The following is a 25848-nucleotide window of genomic DNA, read 5'->3' as shown; positions in this document are numbered from 1 at the left end:
AGTAAACTAAGTGGTAAATTTGTTTTCCAACTGTATTCGAATACAGTTTTGCCAATGTTGTGGCTTTGTACACATCTGTTTTTGCTTCCTGTGATTACTGTCCTACTGTAACACTAAAACACTGCAACCATAACATTTTATGATTTGTCTATCAGGGTGAGCCAGGCATTGACGGGGAGGCTGGAACAAGTGGACCTGATGGAGCCAAGGCAAGTTCAAAAATAAAAGACACACTAGAACTTAAAATTTGATTTATACATCATTTTAAAAAAAAGTGTTTTTACTGTAGCGGTCTACAGTAAATGGAAAAACATTGCTTCAGGAGTTTGGCCAGAAATAATATTGTTGTCAATAACTTCAGCATGGATTAGTTCTTTCCTGAAGCTTTCTGTCTGTGAACCCAGTGAACTCTCTTGTTTACTGTAACAGCTTATTGTAATTAGAGCAAGTGGAGTATTGTTTGAGAGATACTGGCCTTTGTACAGTTGGAGCTGCATTGTATTGACCTTCAGTGAAAACAGATAGTGGCGCTATTTTGAGAGCTCTTAAGTCTGGCGAGCATTGTGACGAGAGAAAAAAAAAAATGGAAAGCACAAAAAGCAGCCGAATCAGCTGAGCCAAACTGCTGGAAGTATGGCTGAGCGACCCACAAACAACATTTGGCTGAGAGAAGGTGGTAAAATGTGAGCGCGGAGAACACGGAGGATTAGAATAGAGTCAACCTGCGAGTGTGTTCAGCTCTGTGTTGTACAGAACACTTTCTGTTTGTCAGGAGAGTAAACTACTTTGAGTGGTTCCTGGCCTCAGCGCAGCTCCTGGCTGGAAAACGGCAGCTGAGGAGGGATTAGCAGCTTGTGCTGTTAACTGTTAGGGGAATAAAAATCAGTTCATGGTTCATTGTTGTTTTACTTGGTGAAAGTCAAAATAGAAATCTACCAAATAATTAGAGGATTCTAATAATTATTGATTGCCTCCTTCCAGCAGTCTGTTGTGGACTGAATATCTAATTCTTGTTTCCAGGCTGTTTGAGACACTCAAGTGAGTCTGTGTTTCTGTATAACCGCAGTACCAGCTGCTTCAGAGAGGAGACATGTTTGTATCGTAAAGGGACAGTTCACCTCAAAATCAAAAACACATATTTTTACTCTGGTCTGTTGTGCTCTTTATCCATCTAGATTGTGGTAGTGTGAGTTGCAGAGTTTTTGTCAGCCATGAAAATGTCTGCCTTCTCTCAAATATAATGGAACCAGATTAGACTACTTTCATTCTACCATATAAATGAAGTAGTTCCTACATAAACTGCTCTGTGGACTCTTTTGAGTAAATGGGTCATGATTTCTAGAAAGAGACGTTTTTTCAAATGTGGTTTTTGGTTTTGGTGCCTTGAGCACCACGAGATGAGTGCCATCAAGTTCCATCATATTTGAGAGAAGACAGACATCTCTACAGCTATTACCTCCAGAACTCTGCAACTCACACCAAAACTATCCTTATAGATAAACAACACTACAGATAAAAAAGAAAAATATGTGTTTTTGATTTTGGGGTGAACTGTTCCGTTAATAAATCTCTATCAGGGTTGTATCAGGAAGGATAGGTTGAGCCACCGTTCCCACCAGGGAGAAAGTGCTCACTTTACAGGTGCTCCCATTCAAAAACAGAAAAATATAGAAACATACATCGCAGAGAAAGAAAATAGAAGTATATACAAAATGTCCATTCTGCTATAATAATAGTACAACAATAGTATGACAGAAATCTATACACATAGGTATGTAAAAATATGTGCCTTGTTATTCAATCTGTAGCAGCAAACATGTATATGTACATATAGAAACAATAGAAATAGAAGAGGAAATAGAAAATAACAAATGAGAAATGCCAAGAACTATTGACACTAATGTGCAGCAGGCTGCAATGTTTAACAGTGTAAATAAATAAATGGTGTTCCTCAGGGCCCAACTCTTGGTCCTGTCTTGTTGTTTTTATTGTCATATGGACCATTAGCCTTATGCTTTTTATCCTTGTTACACACACAGGCCCTGCTACTGTGCACCTTTGCACTGTTCACTATCTCCAAAACTGCTTGCCCGCTGTGAAGATTTGGTTGGCTGACAATTTCCTTCAATAAAACTGCAACAAACCTGAAATCCTCATGATCAATCTTGATAACACAGTATCAAATGTGCAGCTGAATCCCGGCCCGGTTTCAGGCTGAGTCAGTTTAACAGGTCACTGTGACATTCTCTTTTTTCCATCTTAGAAATATTTCCAAATTACAGCCTGCTGTGTCTCTCTAAGAAATTAGTCATGCTTTTGTGTCACTCTGGCTAAACGACTGTAACTCTCTGTTTACATGCCTAAGCGGTCACTGTAGAGACTGCAGCTCCTTCAGAAGGCTGCATCAGGACTTTAATGTGGAGCCAGCTGTAGCGCTCACATCCCTCATGTGCTGGCCTCAGGACTTTGTGGGGTGTGAATACTGGATCGGTTTAAGATTTTATTTATATCTCACAGTGCTCCTGTGACTCCTACATAGAGAGTCATAACGCCATCGGGCTTCACTTTCAAAATTCATGAATATGGGTGACCAAAGCTTTGTTGTTATGACCCCCAGCCTCTGCAAAAAGTTACACAGACAGACCCCTCATTGATCTATTTAATTCAGTGAAGCTAGTTTATTATTTTTGTATTTATTTATTTTCGACTTGTGAAGCACTGAGGTTTTTATTGGAGAGAAATAATATTTTTTCCAGAGTGAATATTTTATTCAAATGTATTCTGGCCTAAGGTTGCCTGCAATGACACCAACTTAGTCTGTATATTATAACTCAATTGAATGGTCACCTTTTTGGACTTGTTCGACTCCTCCCAGGGTGAAAAGGGGGATGCTGGTCCAGAGGGCGCCAAAGGAGACAGGGGTGAAATCGGTCTGAAAGGAAAGGAAGGACCTCCCGGGCCTCCTGGACTTGTGGGTGTAAGGGTGAGTGTCTCGGCAGCCAACTCTAAATTTCGTTCAATTCCCATGAAAAGACAGCTCTTTTTGTCCTCTTACAGCCTGGTTCGATTTTCTTTTACCAGGGTCAGGAGGGTAAACCTGGCAGAATTGGTGAAAGAGGCAAACCAGGAGAAAAGGTTTGTCGGTTCACTTGCTTGGGGCTGAAATACACCTTTCATTCTTGTGTGTCCGTCAGTTTGTTCTCTTGTACAAGGGATTGAATAGTTCCTTGTTTAAAGTGTTAAAGAGTAAGGTCGGTAACCTCCATAAGCACGACAGTGGGTGTGCTTGTCAAATAGACTTTAAGTATTAAATGTTTGAGCAAGTTTAAGTGAGCTTAAGTGAAGTTTGTCTGCTCACTGCATACCTGCTTATTGATGTCCTCTCTCCAGGGGAGCAAGGGTTACCAAGGTCACCTGGGTGAGACCGGGCCAATCGGAGAGCCAGGAGAGATGGGGTTTGTCGGGCCAAAGGGAGCAAGAGGAACCATCGGGCCAGTGGTAAGACATCCACAGATGGTTTGAAGGACTTGTTCAGTGGTTGGTGGATGTGGGCTAAATATATACATTTCCCCAGGGTGCTCCAGGGAGAATGGGCCAGCAAGGAGATCCAGGCATACAAGGTTACGAGGTAAGCACTGCTTCACAAACAGTGATGGAAATCTACATTTTACTGCAAGATGTTATGAAAGTGACCTGCAGCATTCAGATACTAAACTTGAGTAAAAGTGCTGATGCAGTAATATAGAAACACTCCATTATAAGTAGAAGTCCTGTAGAAAAAACAAACCTATGTAAAAGTACACAAATATAATGTAGTAGAATTAAATTTGGTCCCTCTGACTGTTTTTGTAGGACATTATTAGATTATTAATATTGAGGCATCAGTGTGTAAGCAGCGTTTTACTGTTGTAGCTGCTGAGGTGAAGCTAGTTTGGGGTCAGGTTGCTCCAGATTATTCTGAAGGGGTCATGAGATGATTAATGGGAGAGGAGAGAAGAAAAAGCAAAGTTCTGATGCACAGATTTGTTTTTGAATTTTTCTCTAATCTTTGATTTTTGGTGAAACATTGAATCATTTTAACATTTACTGAAATAAATCATGTGAGATGTTTAGACAGAAAATCACTATTTGGTGGAGCTGATAAACACTCGTAGACATCTGAAATGTGCCCCTGAATACACACTGCTTGTTGTGAGATGTTAAAAGCCGAAAAGGTGGATCCACTGATTTAATCTTTATAAATATGTTTTATTTTTATCCATTGTGTCAAATCATCATCTGAAAAGTAACTAAAGCTGTCAAATAAACATAATGGAGTAGGACGTACATTATTTCCCTTTAAAATATAGTGGAGTAGAAGTAAAAAGTAGCATAAAATGGAAATACTTAAATAAAGTACCATTATAATGTTAGTACTTTCACCACTGCCTGCAGCACTTCTTTAGACAATGCTTTAATCTGCTGTCAATTCATAAATGTAAAATAAAAGTGACAATCAAAAAATATAAACCTTTAAAACAAAGGCTTTTGAACTTGTTTTAGAAAGCCTTCTTTCTCTATTTCTATTTGAAAGAAAGTTTTTTGTGTTAATGCCACACAGTAGTGTCAGGCGTGTGGGTAAAAATATTTCTGTGTAGATGTTTCATCTGAGTTTGCAGAATGTTACTGAGTGACACTGTTGACTTGTGAGTGGATACGCTGCTTGTGTGGTGCTGATGAATCACAAAGTGAATCTCGTTTGCTGGAGTTTTGTGCGTCATCTTCACTCCACAGTGGAGGGAATCCTCTGTAGTACTCTGATGTGTCAACATCACTTTGTGTAGTTTTGATTAGTTTCATTTCTCATGTGTAAGTCATAATAACTGGTCTGTTTTGAGCCGCTGACTAAAAGGTCGAGTTTCGTCAAATACCAACCGTCACATGCCAACCATCAAATACAAACGCTTTGGATTGTTGAGTCTTTATTTTGCTGACCAAAGCTTTGGTATTTGATGTCCTTGGACTGAGACTGAACTATAGAATCTCTACCTTCAACTTTGATTTCTTATAATTCTTTGCTACTTAAAATTATAAACCAGACTAAAATATGACATCTTATCTCGATTAATGGCATTGTGGATAGAGATAAAAGCATTTTTTATTCATTTCTGTCATAAAGTTGACCACTAGAGGGCAGAAAATAGACACTAGAACAATTTTATGTCATGTGGAGGCTATAGAAGGACAAATCCTGCAAAGCAAAAACAAACAAAAAAATGAATGGCAAGAAGAGTGATGTGTCATTTTTGAGTAAGACATGTCAGCTAGCAGGTAGCTGAATGTGCCTCTCTACCATATCAATGAAGAGGACACTTTATAGTTGCCTGTTACCAGATTTGGGCGATGGAGGAGCTTTTTTTTTGCAGAAGATTTCTTTTGTAAAGATTTGTTTGTTATAAGATGCTTATTTTACAGTGCAATTTAAGTACATTTCCAATTGTGTATGGAAAATAGATTTAAGAGAAAGTAAAGGGAAAGATACACATGTGTACAGATGGACACAAATATATTTTAATTAAGAGATTAATTATAAACATAGTTAGGACACATCAACTTAAATATACAAGTAAAATAGTAATGACATATATGACTTATACTAATAACAAGTCCAACCTATTGTAATGGTCTTGCACTGGATTTTTAACAACAAAACTTTATTTCTTATACAAAAAAGTTTTTTTTTTTTTTAAAAAAGGAGAAAATAGGAATATTATTTGCCCGTACTTGTGTATACACATAATAGATGCAGGATGAGATTAGGGCTGAGAAATCAATCATTGCATTGATTTAAGACTACAGTATAATCAAATTCTTGACACACATAACCACAGCTTGACTGATGAATCACAAAATTGCATTATCCATGGCAACAAAACATGAAGTGGTGATTGATGACACTTGTTTTCTTTGTTTACAGACATTTTATCCCTCTTTGTCTCTGTCCTGAAAAACGTGTTTCTCTACATTATGAACATAATACTGCACACAGTAAACTGGACTGAAGGATGGGAGGTTACAGTCATGAAATGAGCCATATACTGTTTTTCTTGTCACAGGGTCACATGGGACCGCAGGGCCCCCAGGGACCTCCAGGGCCAAAAGGTGGAAAGGTACATTCTCACACTTATTTGCTGTCCCTAATTGCCATCTGCACTTTTAATGTGTCTAATGAGCTCTGGAGGCCTATAATGGCTACAGCACTTAACAATGTGGAACTGTCACGCAGCTTATTGTCTTTGAGTTTTTTGATGCGTTGGAACTTCAGTCGTGTCCCTAATTAGCGCTTCCTCTGTCCGTCTTGTTGTCCTTGCAGTATTCCTAAAGTCACTCCTAATTTGATCAATGGGATGATCTAGAATACATCCAATTAACTCAGTGCTGTCAAATGTATATAATTAATCAAGCACCTGGGCTCTTGTGTTCGGGATTTTGGGGATATTAGCACTATAATTTGTGTTTATTGTGACAACAGTAGCACACAATAGAACACACTGCAGCAGAGTTTAGTGAGACGCTAATTTGCATTATTTTAGTCCCTGGGCAGGAGCCATCTGGATGTGGATATTTGTTATTTTCTCTTTGCCAGTATCCATGAAATAATGGCTGTGCTTGCGCTCTAATTAAATCAGTATCATGCCATCACACGGGTCGCTGCGAAATGTATGATTGTCAATTGAGAGGGGCAGGTATCTCTGAATCGGATAAATACAGATCTGAATCACAGTTATGTTAAAAGCACTAATGGCTATAATATGTTGCTTCTCATCCATGTCAGTGTCAGTTCTGCTCAGCCCATGGGCCATCACTAATTATTCTCCTACTTTTAGATGCCTGCTGGGCTCTTCATTTATTTATTTCATTTGACACATGCACAACACATGACTATTAAAATCATACACACATCTGTGGTTATTGTTTAATGAATCCCATAAAGACCCTGGAACACATTGGCTCCATTTATGTGAAATGGGATCATTGTGGGTAATAGCCCATGTAATGCCTCGCCATTCATATGGGGAGAGTGGGTAATGTGTTTCCATTGTTATACTCTTTCAAACAAAACATGCATTGATTTTGAACAGACTATTGGGTTTAGAGGGAAATTCCAATGATTGTGGTTGTTTATCTGTTTCTATATTGCTCGATTAGGGTGAGCAGGGAGACGACAGCAAGGCAGAAGGTCCCGCAGGTCCCCAAGGTGACAGAGTGAGTTTCTTACATGTACCAGTTTTTCCTGCGTTGTTTGTTAGTGGTGATCGGGATTGTTTCATTCATTTGTGTCCATATGAACCCAGGGTCCTCCTGGAGACCGAGGAGAGAGAGGAGAGCCTGGTGACCCCGGACACATCGTAAGTGAAATATAAACTGACGAGTTTGGTTTTGTCGTCAGATGTAGTGTCAGTTGGGGTTAAGTGTTGTTCTGTACATTGAAGTGCAGAAAATGATGTCTTACAGGGTCAAATAGGTGTCGATGGAAAGAGAGGTGAAGCTGGTGCCCAAGGCCTTCCTGTAAGTATCTAATTCATGTCTCTTAAAGGGACAGATCTGATTATTTGAGTCAGGGTTGAATGACCTATTGATAGGCAAATGGGGACACTTCCCTAGTTTGGAAGAAGCAACAGAAGTCTTGGTATAAAAGGCTAAGCAATGTACTGCTATGAACAGGGTCAGCAGTAAAATGTATTTGTAGACACTTTAAAAAAGGTCCACCCAAAAAAATCAATATAAGTTTTGGTGTTCACTATATCAAGAATATATCACTGCTTTACCTTAGTATCAAAGAGCCTTTTCAGACAGGAAACTACTGTTACAGAAGCCAAATATCCCTCCAAATCAACCACACTTCATTGGTGAAAGTAGTGATTTTACCTCATAGAACATGTAGGTTGCTGGTCTATCTGTTAGTTTGGTTAATACGAACAAACCTTTGAAAACACAGAAGTCACACAGCAACTGCAACCGTGTTCTCCGAGGTAAAATCAGTGTTTTTTCAGTCTGGTTGAGTGAGAGGGAGCGATATTTGGCTGATATAACAGTGGTTTCCCTTCAGAGGGTGTTTGATGGCAAGGTAAAGCAGTGAAAATATTCTAAATATAGCATACACTTAAACTGATAATGATTTTTTTAGGTGTTTTTTGTGGCTAAAATACATTTTGCTGCTAACCCTGACCACAACAGTACATGGTGTAGCTCCCATGGTAGTGGTCCTCACTGCTTCTACAAAGAAGTAAGTACCTCATACAACTCCTCGTCAAGAAAATCTGAACTGTCCCTTTAAACTGTAAAAGACACTGTATGATACTTTCCAAACACAATTAGCATAATCAATCAGTAATGATCATTTTAGGGACATCCTGGGCCAAAGGGACAACCAGGGCTGAAAGGATCCAAAGGTGATCAAGTAAGGACATAAATATTAGTGGCATGCTTGTTTTTTTTGTATGAGAAAGCCGCAAATTATTCCAATATTATTGGGCTGTATTTTCTGTCATGAACGATGTTAGATCTGTGGAACATGAACTCTTTATGCTCCAGGGTCAGAAAGGAAAATCTGGGGTAAGAGGCGCACCTGGGACCAAAGGACCGCCAGTGAGTTGGATGCGTTTCTTGTCTTACATAACTCATTCGAGCTATATGTTACTATTTAAAGCCAATGCAAGCTCTGACCTGAACATTTTTGTCTGTTCTTTCTAAGGGTCCAGTGGGTCCTCCCGGCCCACGGGGAGTTGTTGGGAGGGAGGGACTTGAGGGCCCACCTGGCACAGATGGACTCCCTGGTAAAGATGGAACTAAAGGAGTCAAGGTGAGGCGTGGAGTACCAATCAAATGAATGAAAAGAAAAAAAGAACTTGGATTGTTGTGCACTAACTAGCTTCTGTGTTCAGGGGGAGCAAGGAGAAGACGGAGGAGTGGGCTTACCTGGCAGACCTGGGCATCTGGGTAAACCTGGTGTGACAGGTCTTCCAGGAAGTCAAGGCTACTTTGGACCAAAGGTGAGAATGATGGATGGCCTACTTTTTACTTTTTTCCCCATTATTCACGAAGAACTTAATATTAAGTTATGATACAAGCTTTTTAAAGATCACAATGCTGGCAAATTTATTCCCTGTATCATGTTGGAAATTGCCAACTCAGCTTTAAGCTGCCAGGTTTGCCTTGCTTGGCACCATAATGCTGCCTTTATATTTGGAGTATTTCTGATCTCAAAGGCCAAAACTTTATACTATTTCTCGAAAGACCTCATATTAACTGTGATGCTTTTGGGAAGTTATTGTTGCAAATATTAATGGCTTGGCACAGTCTTGATTTCCATGGCCTTGCCAATATTAAAAAAAATTACATACACATGCCTGTGAGAAACACAGAGGCTTTATTTGTTGGACCCATGGTATTAGCCAACTTTTACCTCACTGCCCATGGTTAGGAAATAAAGTTGCATTGATATATTGGTGATTTAACACTTACTGGATTTGGACAGTTTAAGAGGCAAGCTTTAGTTTGGTTCCACTGCATCTGGTCTTCGTAAAAACTTTCAACACTGATGTCAGGAGCACTATTCACCATACTGTCTAGACTGGCATTTTCTTCTGACCTCAACTCAGGATGGGAAGCTTGAATGTCATACTGCTGTGGATTGTGAGTTGTATAAACATAGACAATCTGACAAATCATTATCATTTCAGTGTTCCTGATTGATCAGCAACGGATAGTAAAAATCTGGAGGAACGTCGAGCCACATTTAGAGTTATAACATATTTGATAAACCATTAGCTACCATAACTGACATTATTATTCATTATTATTCAGCCACTTCACTTCAGCCCAACTAATGTTACCATTTGTTTGATAGTGTCACATTATACAAAAGGTAAGGTGTAAATTAATTCTGAAATATTGATGCACATCTTTGACATATTTATTTGCGCCTGAAAGGAAAACACACTGGACATAATCAGCTTGCAGTGTAGGCTAACATCAATGTTAACATTCAGTAATGTTATGTGACATTTTGCTCACAGGAACGCATATTTCTTTTTGCCGTCTTCAAACAGATTACATCCAGCATAAAAGTGTGTTACAAGCACTTTAACAGTGTATGGTTTGTGTGGCACTAATGACATTAGTAACGTTAGCTAGGAAGTGGCTGAATGCTAACGTTAGCTGTTGTCTCATGATAGCTAATGGGTTATCAAATATGTTGTATATCTTGAAATACGGCCCAGTGTCCCTCCAGATTTTCACCATTAAATCAGGAGGGGGTGAAATGACAGCAATTCCCCATGTTTCCGACTTGAAACCTAGAACACAGCAGTGTTCATTTGACACATTTGAGCTTCCCACCCACATGGAAATGGCTGCCATACAAATATGGTGAATAGTGATGTAGGGGAAAAGACACCACCACAAAACTCTTGAATAATCAGCAGCGTCCATCGGTGGGAAGCCAGTGCGGGATCATGAGCTTGTCGCTTCACCAGTGGCACTGCTGGCTTGTTTGTGTGTTCAGTTGGTGTTTAGATTCACACGTTAGTCTCTACACACTTTCACTCAGTAAAGACTGAAGATGATCTCCCAGCTTAAAACTGGGTGGAAACAAATAGAAAAAAAAAAAAGAAGAAAAAAATGCATTGCATAACTAATTCAAAGTTTTTAGGGCTGCCTTTAATACTCGGGTGGTGACAATGCAGAAGTCACATGCTTCTACCACTAAGGAGATAGCATTGTTTCCAGTAAGGTGTGTCTTTTAAAAAATTAAAGGTGTGCAGGTTTGTTTGTGGCTGCACTATCTGCTGTTCAAGAAACTATCTTGCATTTAGAAAACGATCGGTTGACGGGTCGATCTGAAATTCAGTTGTCTGGTATTACATGACTGTTGGTTATTGGGTAGGATTTAAGGAGGATAGACAAGTATTTATGTTTGTCTGTGTGTGTTCTCCAGGGCGAGAGGGGTCTTCCAGGCCAAACTGGTGCATCAGGAAAAAGAGGCTTAAACGGCGGGATGGGATTACCAGGAAAACAAGGAGACATTGGACCTAAAGGGCAACCAGTGAGCTCCGATATGTTAAACTTTAAATTCCTTTCCTTGACAACTTCTTTTCTTGTTCGGTAATGATACTTTCACTCTCTGTTTATCAGGGTGATTTTGGTGAACAAGGATTTCCAGGGGTGTTCGGTCTGTTTGGGCCGAAGGTATGTGCTTTCATCAAGCTCCATTCACAATCAAAATGATGGCCTCAGGTCAATCGCACCTATAAAGTTTTAGTCTTCCGGTCTGAACAGAGTTCCTTACTCCTAGACTAGACATATGAAAAGGCTGTGAGACAGTAAAATGACCCTAAACGTAATGCCTGGGTTTAACTCACCTTTCGGTTGAAGTACTTTTGTGAAGTTTGAACGTGTAAAATCCTCTGGAGGTGCATTACATTATATTGTCTTGAGTAAAGATTGGTATGAAAGCTGTCAGGTATTACTGTAACATGCCTCAGGATGACATCTGCTACAACATAAGTCTTCTTTACTTACAGCGCTGCTGCTGCTGCACTATAGATTATTGCCAGCTGAAGAAACAGAACAGGCTTCTGGAGTCTCACTCTTTAATTTAAAACCCTGAGAGTGATGTGGGATATTTTTCTACTGTGGGAGTTCAACAGGAGGGTGAAGCAGATGAGCTTTGTGTTATCATCTATAATACTTGTTCTGACTCAGAAGCAATGACTTAGGATAATTAGAGTAAAGTCGTCAGATAAAAGTAAAGGCTCTGAGACAAGATGTTTAAACATCATGTCCTGGAGTGATGCTGATTGGTTGTAATTACATAATGGCAACAATAGTGACAGTCATCAAAGTAAAAGAAGAGATTAAGGTGTTTACACAAGTTTCTACTTCCTCAGAATTATTACATTAATCAAACTTAAAGAGGTAGTTCAGATTATTTGAAGTGGGGTTGTATGTGGTACATATATGGTTAGTGATCGACACGCCCCCACCACAGTTTAGAGAAGCAGCAGGAGTCCTGGAAATGTACTGCTATGGAAAGAGTCAGCAGCAAAAGGTATTTTAGACACCTAAAAAAAGGCCTGTTACCCAAAAAAAATCATCAGTTTTAGTGTACTTAGAATATTTGTACTACTTTGCCTTTTCTGACGGGAAACTGCCGTTGTATAAGCCAAATATCAATCTCTCCGAAGTCACCAGACTCCATGGCCAAAATCGGTAATTTGTTGATAATACAATCAATCAATTCAAATTGTGATGGGAATGTTTTTCAAATAAAATATAATGAAAATAACAACAAAAAAATGTTTCAAGAGAGAAGCTGAAGCACTGAAACTATCTAGTACCACAATCCATCCATCCATCTACTTCAAAGTAAATTTTAAACATGTTCTGTGTTTACACTTCAAAGGTGACAAAATTAAGGACACATGGTTTTTGTAGTCTGTACCCATACTAAATCCACTTTATTTATGAGTGCGCTTATAATCGGCACTACTGTCATAAAATGCAATGCACAAAACTAATGGAGAACCTGCTCATAGCTGCAATCACTTAAAATAAAGTGCAAATGCTGTGCAGGAGGATCACTTCAGAAAAAACAAAAACAAATATTATATTTAAACTTTGAGTAAAGGTGCTTTCTCTTTGCAAAATTTGTTTGGCAGGGTTGTATTTTGACTGATGTCCATAAAAGTGTTATTTACTTAGTATACATCATCTTAAAGTCCCATTCCAGTTTGTACTCTAACTGCAAAAATGGTATACTGTGGAGACGAAGTATTTGCAGTCTTCAAGCTCACCTCTGTGCCACTACATCCCACACACTGGACCTTTAACATGATAGTTGTCGCTGTCTTGCAGAGGTGTTTGTCAGTGTAAAAAATCCTACTTTAAACTTACTTTACCTTATCAAGCATTATAAATAAATACTTGTGTCTTTCTAGGGCCCCCCAGGAGACATTGGTCCAGCAGGGATACAGGGACCAAAAGGACCACGTGGTTTGATGGTAAAAAAAAGATTAATGGTAGTTTGCTAACTCAGTGCAGTATTTCAGCCAATGCCAGTGCACTGAACTCTCACAAACTGCACATTTGCCATGAAAAATAAGCAGCACTCCATCAGATGCTCCATCATATATGTCTTCAGTCACTAACATGCCTCCGCTTCCCAGGGTATGGAGGGAGCTTTGGGCCCCGTTGGCATCATTGGCCCCAGCGGTCATCCTGTATGTACCTCATATCTCATCCTATCTGCCAAGCTTTATGTGACTTCTCTGTGCTTTCTGGCAGTGATGGAGTGATCCTCTGTCTCCTTTCTCTCCATCAGGGACCCCAGGGTGACAAAGGAAGTCGAGGGGAGACGGTGCGTGGCGCTGTTTTGATGAATCCTTTTCTGTCTGTACTGTGAGCACAGAATAGGATACTTAGTATGGAGACAGCACAGCACTCAGCCTCCTTTGCCCTCAGCACTTTTCATTTCCTATTGTGCTCCACTGTTTGTTGTTACACTCGCAGTGACACTTAGCTGCTGTGGAATTCCTGTCAGGGTGATAAATGTTGGCTGCATGCTCATCTCGAGCTTTTTAAGAGGTTTGTTGAGTGCTCACACACGGGCATAATTCACAATTCACTCCTAAACCGCCAACATTCATGTATGGGTTTGCTGTGTGGAAATAGGATTTTAGTGTAGACTTGTAAAGAAGCAAGAGGGAAATTCAGTGTATAGTAGATAAAGACTCTCTATTGAATGGGCAGCAAAAATACAGTGTTACGCTGCATACAATAGAATAATATCTGGTCTGCTCTCAAACTTATTCTCTTGTTGTGGGACGGTCCGCTTATGAATATTGATTTTCTTTTTCTTCTCCGACAGGGGTTGCAAGGACCGAGGGTGAGTAATTATTCACTTGTGTAGCTTAATCATTATTCTTTGCACAGGCCTGTGCCCTGTTCAGTACAAGAAGAAATGAATGAACTACTTTATCATCCTCTACAAAAGGCCAAGTTCTAAATAATTTGAAGGCTAATGTGGCAATGAAATTTTTCAGGGCTCTCCTGGCCCTCGTGGACCACCTGGACCACCAGTAAGTTCTTCATTTTGTATATCTCACATCTGAAAAAGACATTTTCTGTAATCCAGTGTAGAGTTTTGTGAGATTGATACATCAGTACTCACAAGCTACTCATTTGATATAGATTCTTTACAAAAATTAAAATTGTTGTAGGTGGCTACATCTCCTCCAAACATTTGCAATACTTTTGTTTAATATTTGTGCCAATAAACAGTCCTGACATATTTAACTGACCTGTGTGACTTAACTGTGGAAACCTATGAGATATGAGAACTGAGCATGCAGCTGTAGACAGTCGCACAGTTTTTGCATCAAATTTGTGAGAGTGTGCCAGAAAGGAAACAGTTTTTCACCTTAAGATAAAGCAAGATTCACTATTTGTGACAAGAAAGTGTCCCACTGCAGCAACAAGAGTAACCTCTTCAAACAAAAGTTACAAGGAAGCTGAATAAATAGATAATTACTTTATTATCATTTTATCCTAGTATTTCTGTAAAACACTAAGCTATTCTTACACTTACTAGCACAAACATGTTTATTTAATTGTATTCACATTTGCTTTTGTAATGAATTTGTTTGTAATTGCCTGTATGTCGTGGTTTTCAGATTTTGTTTTTCTTTCTAAAAATGGCCATTATTTTGAAAAATTAACCATTTAAAAATTGATTGGTATTGGTATCAGTAAAAGTGTAATAAAATATAGGTGTCACATTGAATTATAAAGGTTTGGTATCGTCCATCCCTAGTCAGAATTTACTAATGCAATACACACACAGTAGTGTGGAAACTCTTACCCTGTCGAAAAATTTCACTTATTTTTATTTTAATTTTTTTTTCATTTTAAAAAGTTTCATAAAACAAGAAACTGTATTAAAACAAAAGTAATTGAACACAAGTGAGATTATATTACACCATTGGCATTTTTTCCAGTTGGTATTAATCCTGAAAATGGCGTCTTGGTGGATCTGAAGACAGAGGGTCACACTATAAATGTCTTTTCATAATTCAGATCCCCAAAAATCATAAAAAGAGAAAAATGCAGACCCTGCTGGAAAATCATTCAAAGAAGAAAATGTAATTTATGCCTCTACACTCCAGCTAAACTTTGAGCATATCAAGTATGTCATTTAGAGAACTATCTAACTAGTTATAGATGTGCTTGTTTTCCACTGTGATTTGATTCAAGTAGCTGTTAGCCAGCAGCTCTTCTTTTCTGCATTTGACATGGCTCATTTCCTGTGTATTCATGCCTCATTTCATGTGCATTCATGATTGTTTCTATGCATATCTGCATATTGTGTGAGAAATGGCTGAGCCCACCACCAACAGTGGAGATTTACAGAAGTGCTTCTTGAGCACAAATATACTGAGTGGCTGCTGTTACGAAAGACAAAAGTGCCAACAAAGAAAAAAGAGAAAAAAAAGTGTGTTCATATAATACAGATTTCTCTCTTGGGTTTCCAGGGTCTTCCCAGTTCTGCCCTCTCACTTGTAAGTATGCTTCTCTTTTTCAAGAATGATAACATGTTACAGAATAAAGTGGAAAGTAAATTTAACCATGGCTGTGGTTACCTTATTGTGTTGCTGTCTTCTTGTAGACAAATGAGGCTCTCGGTGCTGCATTTCAAGTCCTCATTGATTCCCATGCTGCGCTGAGGCCAGAGGTTAGTTTTGAGGGAAACTGTGTCTAAGGAATCAACATTGGTTGTTTAATCTGAATGTGTCAGTGTGAACTTGAACAAGTTAAAGAACCAAAGTCTGCCAAAAAGGTTAACTGATCTATTGAAGGATAAAAATGTAATTCTATTATTTTTAGGAGCTGCACACCTGCTTACTTCTTGTCAACACTATATTAACGTTATCCTTGCCTGCAAACTTAGTGATTTTTCATCCTTAAGTTAGTTACTGCACTTTTCACACTTAGCTTGGTATTGTTGGTAGTATTTAACATTCATTTGGTGCAAGGTGTTTTTGAGCATTTTGTTAATCACCTCATTGTTTAGCTGGCATCTTCATTTAAACTTGACAGAAACAAAGTGAAACAACCATCGACTCTGGTGTGGTCAAAAATAAACCCCCTATGTCACCTTGGTAGCTGTGAAAATATCTGGAGATCAGTGGGGAGAAACGGTGCACAGCCAATAAAAAGTTTGAAGGCTAAGGAATCATTACTATAGCACTGACATTAAGTAAACAGACCTGTAGCTCATGAAGTGGATAGGCATCACACTACACTATGCAAGTTGAGAGTAGTTTTTACATTTTTAAAAAAATCATACCAATGTTTATGTCTGACTATCAGAGCGTGGAGCTGCCCATGTTGGACCAGGGCACAGAGATCTTGAAGACCTTGCAGCATCTCAGCACTCTCATCCAGAGTCTGAAGAACCCACTAGGCACCCGCGACAACCCTGCACGAATCTGCCGAGACCTTTACAACTGTGAACAGAAGATGTATGATGGTGAGGAGACATTTAATTAAACTGCTCGGTCCGTTCTGTGCACATAATCATTCTGTTCTTGATAGTTAAGAGACCTTTCCTCCTCTGCTGCTCTTTGACAGGCACTTACTGGATCGACCCGAACCTCGGCTGCGCTGCTGACACTATCGAGGTGATGTGCAACTTCACCGGTGGAGGACAGACTTGCCTAAAGCCCATCACAGTATCCAAGGTTTGGATCACTTCTATATTTAGCCATTTGTTTCAGCAAGACAAAACACCCAGTGAAACGCAAACTCTTATCGCTTAAATGCAGACAAGATCGCTTTGGGAGCTTGTTATGAAGAAAATGGATGAATATCAAATCCATGAGTGCATGTGGAAAGTGTTCTCTGTTCTGTTGTCTTTCTCAAGAAGTAGAGAAGCTTACAGTTAAGTATTGTTCATGTGATAAATTAAGGTGCACAGCTGTTCATTTTTTGGCGCTATATCATAAACCATAGCTCTTTTTCAAAGGGATGATTCTTGCAATGAATCTTAAGGCTTCCCATTTAGTCTTGCTGGCACATTCAGTTGGCAAGCAAACCTCTAAAATCTTAACCCCCCCTTTCATTCCTTTGTTTTCGAGTTATATATTCAGCCTTGAGATAGTCCAACAAAACATCATAAGTACAGACGCGTGCATAAACTGTAAATGAAACAGAGGACAGATAATCATACTTAAAGGCACAATATGTGATCCAGATGTAACTCAATCTAATTAATTGCAGAATTGGAGTCTGTTATCAACTCTCAACTTGATTGTGCTCAAGTTCTTCTCTTACAGAGACTAAACTTTGCCAGCAAGTAGGAATGTTGAACAAACTGTCTTTAAAACAATCACTAATTTTCTAAATTATGATTATTTGAGAAACACAAATTCTTCATCTAAAATCCACTTTATACTCTGCTTTATTAGTTGGAGACAGGTGTGGGCCGTATCCAGATGAACTTTGTCCACCTGTTGAGTACTGAGGCGGTGCAGCACATCACCATTCACTGCCTCAACACATCTGTGTGGGCAGCTGGACCCTCCCTGGAACCTTCATCCAGAGCTGTGAGCTTCAAGGCCTGGACAGGAGAGAAGATTCAGGCAGGCGACCTCCTGGAGCCGCTCATACCCAGGGACGACTGCTGGGTATGTGCTGTTACCTCTCTGACATGAATTCAGTAGTAGAAATTCTGTGTGCATGTCTCTGCAGACCTCAACCCTTTACTATAAAAATGCATACATCCTTGAATGAATAGTTCAGCATTTTGGGAAATTACTTAATGCACTCTCTTGCTGAGAGTTAGATGAGAAGATCAATACCCAGTCAGTGATGTGTTGATTTTTAATAGGAGGACATGGCCCAATGGGAGCATGATCATTGAATATTACATATATTATAGGAATACTATAGGCTGTAGTGTCTATGTGTGTATGTCTACATGTTGCTTCTCATCATGATGGTGACATAACACTATGGAGTTCTCAAAGTTTTGATTACTGAGTGCCAATTAAGGGAGCCAGCATATGTTCATATAAACCCTGAACTTGTTGAAAGTATTGAAATGAACTGCAGAGTATTAAAATTTAATGCATGCATTTTATGTCATGCTCTGGGGTTGCAAAACATTATTCTCAGGGCTGCACTATATAGTATATAGGCTGCAATATTGCAGATGAAAGTGACTTGAGAGAAAAAGGTGCTATTATAAACCTGCGTGCAACCTCAGGCCCACAGACAGCACCATGGATTTATCAATACACAACAAAGCTAGTTTTCTTAAACTAATGTTTTGAATGCATTTCCTTTAGGCTTGGCCGGTGTCTGTTTTTTCACACCATCCTGACATTTTACTAGGGAACGAGAGACACGGGCACTTTGCTTTGGTTTTGAGAAGCTGCAGCTATTTCACTGACAAACTGAAACTTACACTGTATATTTACTGCCAGACGGACAATGTCACTGCTGACTTTGTCCCTCTCTCAATGCACATTCAGTCATTCTCTGTAACCACACAGTAATTAGTCTGTCATTCCCTCTGCTGCGCTGCCTTGTTCTCCAGTAGAGCGACTGAACTGCCGATGTGTGCTGCACACACGCAGGCAGGACAATAGACTTAATTGACCTGAGGTCTTGAATGAGCTCTTAGTACTGAAGCTGATGAAATGATCTATCGAATGTATAATTAGTTAAAGTAATTGGTTATTTCACTGCGGTTATGTTCTAAGCATAAATAAACACGCACAAACCCCTGCAAACCTCTGCACACCGCAGCACGACCCTGTGCTAATGGTTACAATGCTTGATTTGGTCTGAATGCAGCCTTACTGCCAGATCTAGAGAGACTTGAATGTAACTCATCGTAAAACCACAATGTTGTTTTTACATTTCCGTTCAAATGAACAGGATGGTAATTATGCACTAAGGGGAAGATTTTAAAACTTTGGAGTGAACCAGGCTCACAATTTTTTGTACTTTCAGTCTGAGTCTAAGCTAATTGTCTCCTTGTGCTAGCTTCATACTATAAATTTGTTCTCACCTCTTGTGGTTTCTGGCCATGCAGATAGTTCTGGTTTTATTTACGCAGGTTTTCTGACATCTGTTTCTGCCTCCAACCCCTGACCCTTGAATGTTAATTTGTCTTCCACATCCTCAAATTATGTGACAACCTTAACTTTCAGATCAAAGATGGCCGCTGGCATCAGACCCACTTCATCTTCCAGACGCAGGACCCAAACTTACTCCCCATAGTGGACGTGTACAACCTACCATCCACAGAACCTGGTGCACGCTATCACCTCGAGGTTGGACCCGTGTGCTTCTTATAGGGCCCTGTGGAGGGGCCAGGAATACTCCTCAAAGGAGTGGCTGCATGGAGGAGGGGGAGACTTATGCTTCTGTGGTTTCCAGAACAACAGACCCCCCACCCCAATTTTCTCTCCACAAAATATGCTTGGACTGCAGAAACAGGAGGGGGCACCAGAGAAAGAAGGCCCATTGAAAATGCAGAGATAAGACTTGTAGCACTAATCAGCCTATGGAAAACAATAATAAGCTTCTTTTTCAGAGACTTGTTTGTGTGACACAAGACCTGAAGGCCCCTTTTGGAAGGAAGTAATATGAACGTCTCATCCTGTCATCTCTCGGACCATGTTGTATCATATTTTCTTCACGGTCTGATACCCGATAAAGGTTTTTTTTTTCAAAAGAGATCTGTACAGAAACATGGAACAGTTATATCTGCAAATGCAATAATTCCTATTTTAATGTTTAAGTATTATTTATACATGTATATGTACTGTATATTGTAATATAAAGTGCAATAGTTATTGTTCCACAGCCTTTAGGCATATACAGTATCAACATCATATCACTCATTCAGGTATACAGTGTGCTTCAGACACACAGGCGTACTGTCTCCAGGTAAGTCTTTTTGAGCCTCTGATAACTGTCCAGTGCTGAGAGACGCCGCGTTTATACAGATATCTTCACACAAACAACTGCTGTGTGGTACACTCCATGTTAAAGGGATAGACCGGATTATTTGAAGTGGGTTTGTATGAGGTACTTCATGATAGTCAGTGTATTAGATACATTGGACACCAGGGAGGGACGGACACCAGCACCAAAGCAAAGACATGAACTGCTGTGGACAGGGTCGGCAACGCAAGGTATATCAGCCACTCCTGTTTAGGTGTATGCTATAGTTAGCATGGTATGACTGCTTTACTTTACTGATGGGAAACCGCCGTTATACAAGCCGTTGCTCTCTCCAACCAACCTCGCAGAATGCAGGATTTGCTGGTCTACTGCTGGTCTGATTTGTCAGTTTGTGTTATTTTATGACTTCTCTGTTTTAAGGGGTTAGTTCAGATTCACCAGCAATACAAACAAGCAAAAAGATCGAGGCAGCGACACTATTCTGTGAGGTAAAATGACTGAATTAGCCTATGGAGTTTGTTTGGAGAAATTTGTCTTATAGAACAGAGGTTTCCTATTCAGAAGAGGCTGTCTAATAGCAAGGTAAAGCAGTTAAAATATTAAATATAGCGTATACTCAAATTATTTTTTTTTAAGTGGCTAAAATACCTTTTGTTGCTGACCCTGTCCACAGCAGTTCACTGCTTAGCTTCAGTGCTGTTGCTCCTCTCTGCTTCTCCAAACTGAAGGCGTCTCGACCAGCATCTATGGTTCAGTACCTCATACAACCCCACATCAAATAAACCGCACTATCCCTTTAAAGTGGATCGAAACTTTCCACAGTGTGAACCGAGAAAAGTGTGTCAAGATGCTACCTCGTACCGCACCTCTCATCTCACAGTAAACAAGACGTTACCTGATGTAATCTGAGATGACATGGAGGCGACACCCGGTGCTGCAACAGTTGACACTCGTTATGATAGACTCTTGTCAGCTCTCTGCAAAGCTACATCTTTATGAAAAAAGGGAAGATTGTAAAATATACACGCAGGCCAAATTAATTAAATTATATTTTCAAGGTAGTATTTTAACATTTTCAATACTCTTTGTACTATCTGACACTGAGTCTGACACTATAAGTTAAGTTGTTTTTTTTTATCTCTCTAAATGTAAATTTCTATAATTATGCAACCTTTATTATCTACAGTGGATTCTATTTAAATTTTATTTAAATTCTGATTAGATTTCCAGCTCAAAACCAGACATCACGTCATGTTTTATCACATTTTTTTGTCATTTGGAGCTTTAAGGATTCTACAGTGTGTTTTTCTAATTAAACTGTCATAGACAATCAACTGTATTTTAGGACATTTACATCCTTTTCTTTTTTTTTTTTTTACTGTTCATGCATTTGTCGCTCAAAGGTGCAGCAATGATGGTTGGTCCCACCAATCTCTAAACTCAGAGGATTTCTTACAATACACAACACTAAACTACACAATGGTACGTAAGCTTACAGTGTTTGGTCTGTACAGACATTTTGTGCTGTGTGAATTAAGTCTAATGACTCAACCGGTAATTCAATAAATGTCTGAACCCTTTGTTGATAAGCAGCTTTCAATGTTTTTCCCCCCATCAAAGAAAACTTCTTGGCAAAGTAAGAACACAAAATTGTGGCAGTGAGTTTTAGCTTCAATTAATTTCACACCTGGAACAGTCCGACAGCGACTGCTATTGTAAACATGGAGGAAAACTGCCCTGTTTGTTTGATCAGTGTTAGTAGCGATATGAGGATTCTTTCAGCTGCAGCCTTATTTGGTACAAAAACACATGCAGACTCAAAGAGGTTGAAATCACTATATTAGCAGGCTGCCATATCTTTGCATACATGATCTCATCTTGGGCACATCGCATGACGGCCCCCATCAATGGGAAGGTTGACTCCAGTAATGAAGCTGGCGGCATCGGACGCCAGGAAGGCGATGCTTTGGGCCACTTCGTCCACGTCCCCTGGTCGACCAAGGGCATGGGTCTGCTTACACTTGTCAAGAAACTGGTGGTAAAAAACACACACACACACACACACACACACACACAAAAAAAAAGAAAAACAATGAGCTTAATGTATATATTTTTTGGGTATGTTTGACTATTTAATACGTAGTCAGACATAAAAAATGAGCAGGAAGTTTGGAATGACTTATCAATATTTTAGTACTGACCAATCAGGAACAAGTACCGGTTTAATGCTGGCTCTCAATACCCATCCCTGTTTACCAGGCCAGAACTGAATTGGTTGAGATGTCACCCAAATACTAACTCTGCCATGCAAAAGTGTTTGATGCATTGCTGACTGGCATTTACACTTATCGTCTGTGAGATCAGATGCCAGGATACGACAGACGTAAAAATGGACTCCTTAGTCCAACACTTAAGTAAAGAACCCCTAAAGGAGTAAATCAGTTTTAGCGGCAACAGACAGTACTGACATAATGTGTTACCTGAGCATACTGATCCTCATCTAGTCCTGCTCTTTTGTGGACATCTGTGATGATCACACCAGGGCTGAAGACACATAACAGGAGCAGAGATACAAAATATGGTACATCCCAAGTTTTTCTGACAAAAACAACTGATCTTAATGCTTTGTAAAATATAAAGGGATAAAATCTGCATTGACTAATTGTGGGCATCTAAAATATGAAGGTCAGTTACTGAAAACAAAAAAAACTTTTCATATAAACACTCACCAGACAGAGTTCACTCTGACTTGCTTGCAAGCCAGTTCTGAAATAAAAGAATCATGTTATTATATTGTGAACTTTTTTAATGCCGAACACAGTATGAAGAAAAAACAGCTCGCTCACCAAGTGCTGTACAGCGTGTGAACTGATCAATAGCGGACTTGGACATGCAATAGGCCAGCACACCAGGGAACTACAGAGAGAAAACAGGGAGCCACACTTCTTAAAGACACTGCGAGTAACAAAGACGTGGTGTAAAATATGTGGCCAGCTGGTAAATACCCACCGATCTCTGTCCATTGACACTGGATACATTGACAATGGAGCCTTTGGTCTTAATCAGGTGGGGCACACAGAGTTGAGTCAGGTGGTACACAGATCTGGAATATGAAGGAGTTTCATTCAAATTAAACAGTTTTAGGAAGCAGCAGGAATCCTGAGGGGTGCACTACAAAACAAGATTCATGTGTTAGCGAGATATGTTGAGTCTAAAGCCAAAGTTTTCAGTTTCATAATGTGGCTCTCTTTAAGCCAGCTAGATCACTATGGTAACTTGTGTTGACTGAATTCATAACCTGGTCAAGTGCAGGTTATGTTCACAGTTTGTTTAAATCAGCTGTAAAAAGCGCCACTCTTTGGAAGAAGAGTCAAATAACGCAGCAAATGCCCCTTTTTATGTAACCGTGTGCAGAGCCTGAAGAAGAAACCCTGCGTTGACAAAGAAAGCTGATAACCACTGTTGTGATACCTGTTATCTCTGACTGGGGTTTTAGTTTTTGTAAAGCCTAAGCAATGAACTGCTGTGGACAGGCTCAGCAGCAAAACGTATTTAGCCACATAAAGAACTTTTTTAAGAGGGTAAATTATCTTTTGCTGCTGACTCTGTCCACAGCAGTTCATTGCTTAGCTTTCCTGCTGGTATTTCTCGCTGCTTCTCCAAACTACGGGTGTGCTGACAGAGATCTACTATACCTACGGCACTGACTATCGATAAGTACCTCACACAACCACGCTTCAAATAATCTGAACTATCCCTTTAAGAAGACAGAAACCTTTTAGCACTTACTTCCCAACAACAATAACAGCAAAACAACACTTCCCCTTTGTGTAAGTCCTGTAACTAAAAAAAACAAACAAAAAACACCATATTTACGTGGCTCAAGTCCTTTTGATCCATCTTCCATCCATACATCACTTTAACCAACTTCAAATTGAATCATACATACATAGCAGCTACTGTTTACTCTGCATTAATGTCTCTAAGATGTTATGATGTCCGGTGAGTCCTACCTGACATTGATGTTCATGACCTTGTCATACTGAGCCAGGTCTGTTGTCTCGATGCCGCCCATGGCGAGGATACCAGCACTGTTGACCAAAACATCCAGCCGTCCAAAGTGAGCGATGGTTTGCTCCACCGTCTTCTTAACCGTCTCCTCATCAGTGAGGTCTCCAGGAACAAGCAACGGCTAAAAAACAGAGACACTTTATGTTTCATTATGTTCTGCGTTTGAAGACATTTTCACATATATTTCATAAGTGTTTTCATATGGTACTGGAACAAATCACTTTGACATACATAGGCTTTGCATTGAAGACATGCAAACAATCTTACTTCATCACCCAAACATTACTGCCTACAGTATTGAACAGTGTCCAAAATGGCCACTTAATATCATCTACATTTATTAGATCCAGCTGTCAGCTACTTTAAGTCACTGAAATATATAGAAAAACATAACACAAAGACATAGTTTGGAGAGGTGACAGTGACATCAGTGGTTAAAAGTAACTAATAGTCTTAGTAGTTTTGAGACAAATACTTTGTACTTTTATTTAAGTATATTTCTGACATCAATAATTTTATTTGTAATTGATTAATATTAATAGTTTAACAATGTCACAGTACTTGAGTACATATTCAGTACTCTTTCCACCAGTACACAAAGGCTACAAAAACTGGACACATCTATTTCTCTGTTCTTACTTTTTTAATGCCTTTAAATTAAATTAGTTTTCCCTTTAGGAACAGTATTCCTAAATATGCCCACATATGAAAACATGTTGATAGCAAGCTTTGTGCTTCCCAAAAAGCATAAGTATTATGCATTAAAGCTAGAATTTTCCTTAGATCCCCGGTCAGCTTCATGTGTCAGGTTCTGAGCTGCCATACAAACGGGATGTCACGCCAAACTCTATTCAAAAAATCACTGATTTTAAGGACTTCGTGTTCAGACTCCTGCTGCTCCACAAAGAACTACATTTAGGAAACTTTGCCACGGTGTCAACATGTCTGTTAATGCTGTGCAAGTCACACAGCGTCCTCGGTGAGACAGTTACCTCTGCAGCTCCACAGTCGGTGCACTGTTTGGCGATCTTGTTGAGGTTTTCCACGTCCCGGCCGTTCAGAGCCAGCAGAGCTCCCAGTTTAGCGAACAGGACGCTGGTTCCTGCCCCGATACCCGAGCTGGCCCCCGTTATCAGGGTCACTTTCCCCTTCAGAGAAGACACCTGCAACACAGTTACAGATACAAGTCAACCAGCTGACCACACAGCAGCTTAACCACCCTACATGAACCCGACTTTAATTTAGTTCACGCTGGAAGTAAGAAAAGCATCAAAATACAGGAAAGCAACGTTTAACTACATGCAAACACAGTTAACTTACTTTAAATGCATCGTCTGAGGCCATAATTTCTGCGGGGTTTTAAAGTTTGCATAAACTGAGCCAGCGTGCTTCGTCCCCTACTGATGACGTAGCGTGACGCATCAGGTACTTGTTTGTAGTCCACATGTGACTACAACACTCCTCCTTTTCAAGACCTTCAACCACAACTTCAGCTTCTTGTCTTTCGAAGTGAAGACATTGAAAATATGGATTTCACCCCACACAAAAAAAGTTTTTCAATCAGACTAAAAACCGAATATATTTATTACAAACGTTTTATTTAGTTGAAAACATTGGCAATTAATTTACATAGATAATCATGAACTGAATTATGAATGCATGAAGATGCACCTGCACTTCATTACCAAGAACCTGTCACATCAACCTTTTCTTAGAACTGACTCACAATAATGCACATGGCTAGCAACTGGAAAAAAA

General features: G+C 39.6%; 2 protein-coding genes across 2 annotated transcripts in view; one reads left to right on the top strand and one right to left on the bottom strand.

The window, feature by feature from the left end:
* Window positions 1-19785, top strand: part of col27a1b (collagen, type XXVII, alpha 1b) — an 87511-nt gene extending 67726 nt beyond the window's left edge. The window contains exons 36-61 of the mRNA XM_084729048.1: window positions 156-209; window positions 2876-2983; window positions 3082-3135; window positions 3391-3498; window positions 3575-3628; window positions 6096-6149; window positions 7189-7245; window positions 7335-7388; window positions 7495-7548; window positions 8387-8440; window positions 8575-8628; window positions 8735-8842; window positions 8925-9032; window positions 10979-11086; window positions 11176-11229; window positions 12981-13043; window positions 13209-13262; window positions 13364-13399; window positions 13910-13927; window positions 14085-14120; window positions 15573-15599; window positions 15707-15772; window positions 16411-16570; window positions 16672-16781; window positions 17508-17726; window positions 19260-19785. Coding sequence (XP_084585174.1) covers window positions 156-209; window positions 2876-2983; window positions 3082-3135; window positions 3391-3498; window positions 3575-3628; window positions 6096-6149; window positions 7189-7245; window positions 7335-7388; window positions 7495-7548; window positions 8387-8440; window positions 8575-8628; window positions 8735-8842; window positions 8925-9032; window positions 10979-11086; window positions 11176-11229; window positions 12981-13043; window positions 13209-13262; window positions 13364-13399; window positions 13910-13927; window positions 14085-14120; window positions 15573-15599; window positions 15707-15772; window positions 16411-16570; window positions 16672-16781; window positions 17508-17726; window positions 19260-19406 — 2019 coding nt within the window. The 3' untranslated portion in view covers window positions 19407-19785. The remainder of the gene's footprint in view (window positions 1-155; window positions 210-2875; window positions 2984-3081; window positions 3136-3390; window positions 3499-3574; window positions 3629-6095; window positions 6150-7188; window positions 7246-7334; window positions 7389-7494; window positions 7549-8386; window positions 8441-8574; window positions 8629-8734; window positions 8843-8924; window positions 9033-10978; window positions 11087-11175; window positions 11230-12980; window positions 13044-13208; window positions 13263-13363; window positions 13400-13909; window positions 13928-14084; window positions 14121-15572; window positions 15600-15706; window positions 15773-16410; window positions 16571-16671; window positions 16782-17507; window positions 17727-19259) is intronic.
* Window positions 19786-21841: 2056 nt separating this feature from the next.
* Window positions 21842-25530, bottom strand: LOC146320207 (uncharacterized). The gene is made up of 8 exons (XM_084729497.1): window positions 25411-25530; window positions 25083-25253; window positions 24033-24211; window positions 23029-23122; window positions 22866-22935; window positions 22749-22785; window positions 22500-22563; window positions 21842-22051 (listed from the first exon to the last, which is right to left on the bottom strand). The coding sequence occupies exons 1-8, from the start codon at window positions 25432-25434 to the stop codon at window positions 21893-21895; spliced, it is 798 nt and encodes a 265-aa protein (XP_084585623.1). The 5' UTR covers window positions 25435-25530; the 3' UTR covers window positions 21842-21892.
* Window positions 25531-25848: the final 318 nt, after the last annotated feature.

Source organism: Lutjanus erythropterus, chromosome 10, assembly GCF_056507025.1.
Source record: "Lutjanus erythropterus isolate fLutEry1 chromosome 10, fLutEry1.hap2, whole genome shotgun sequence".
In the NCBI taxonomy this organism is placed as follows: domain Eukaryota; kingdom Metazoa; phylum Chordata; class Actinopteri; order Lutjaniformes; family Lutjanidae; genus Lutjanus; species Lutjanus erythropterus.
The sequence above is the reverse complement of the archived record's forward strand: the minus strand, read 5'-3'. Positions and strand labels throughout refer to the sequence as shown.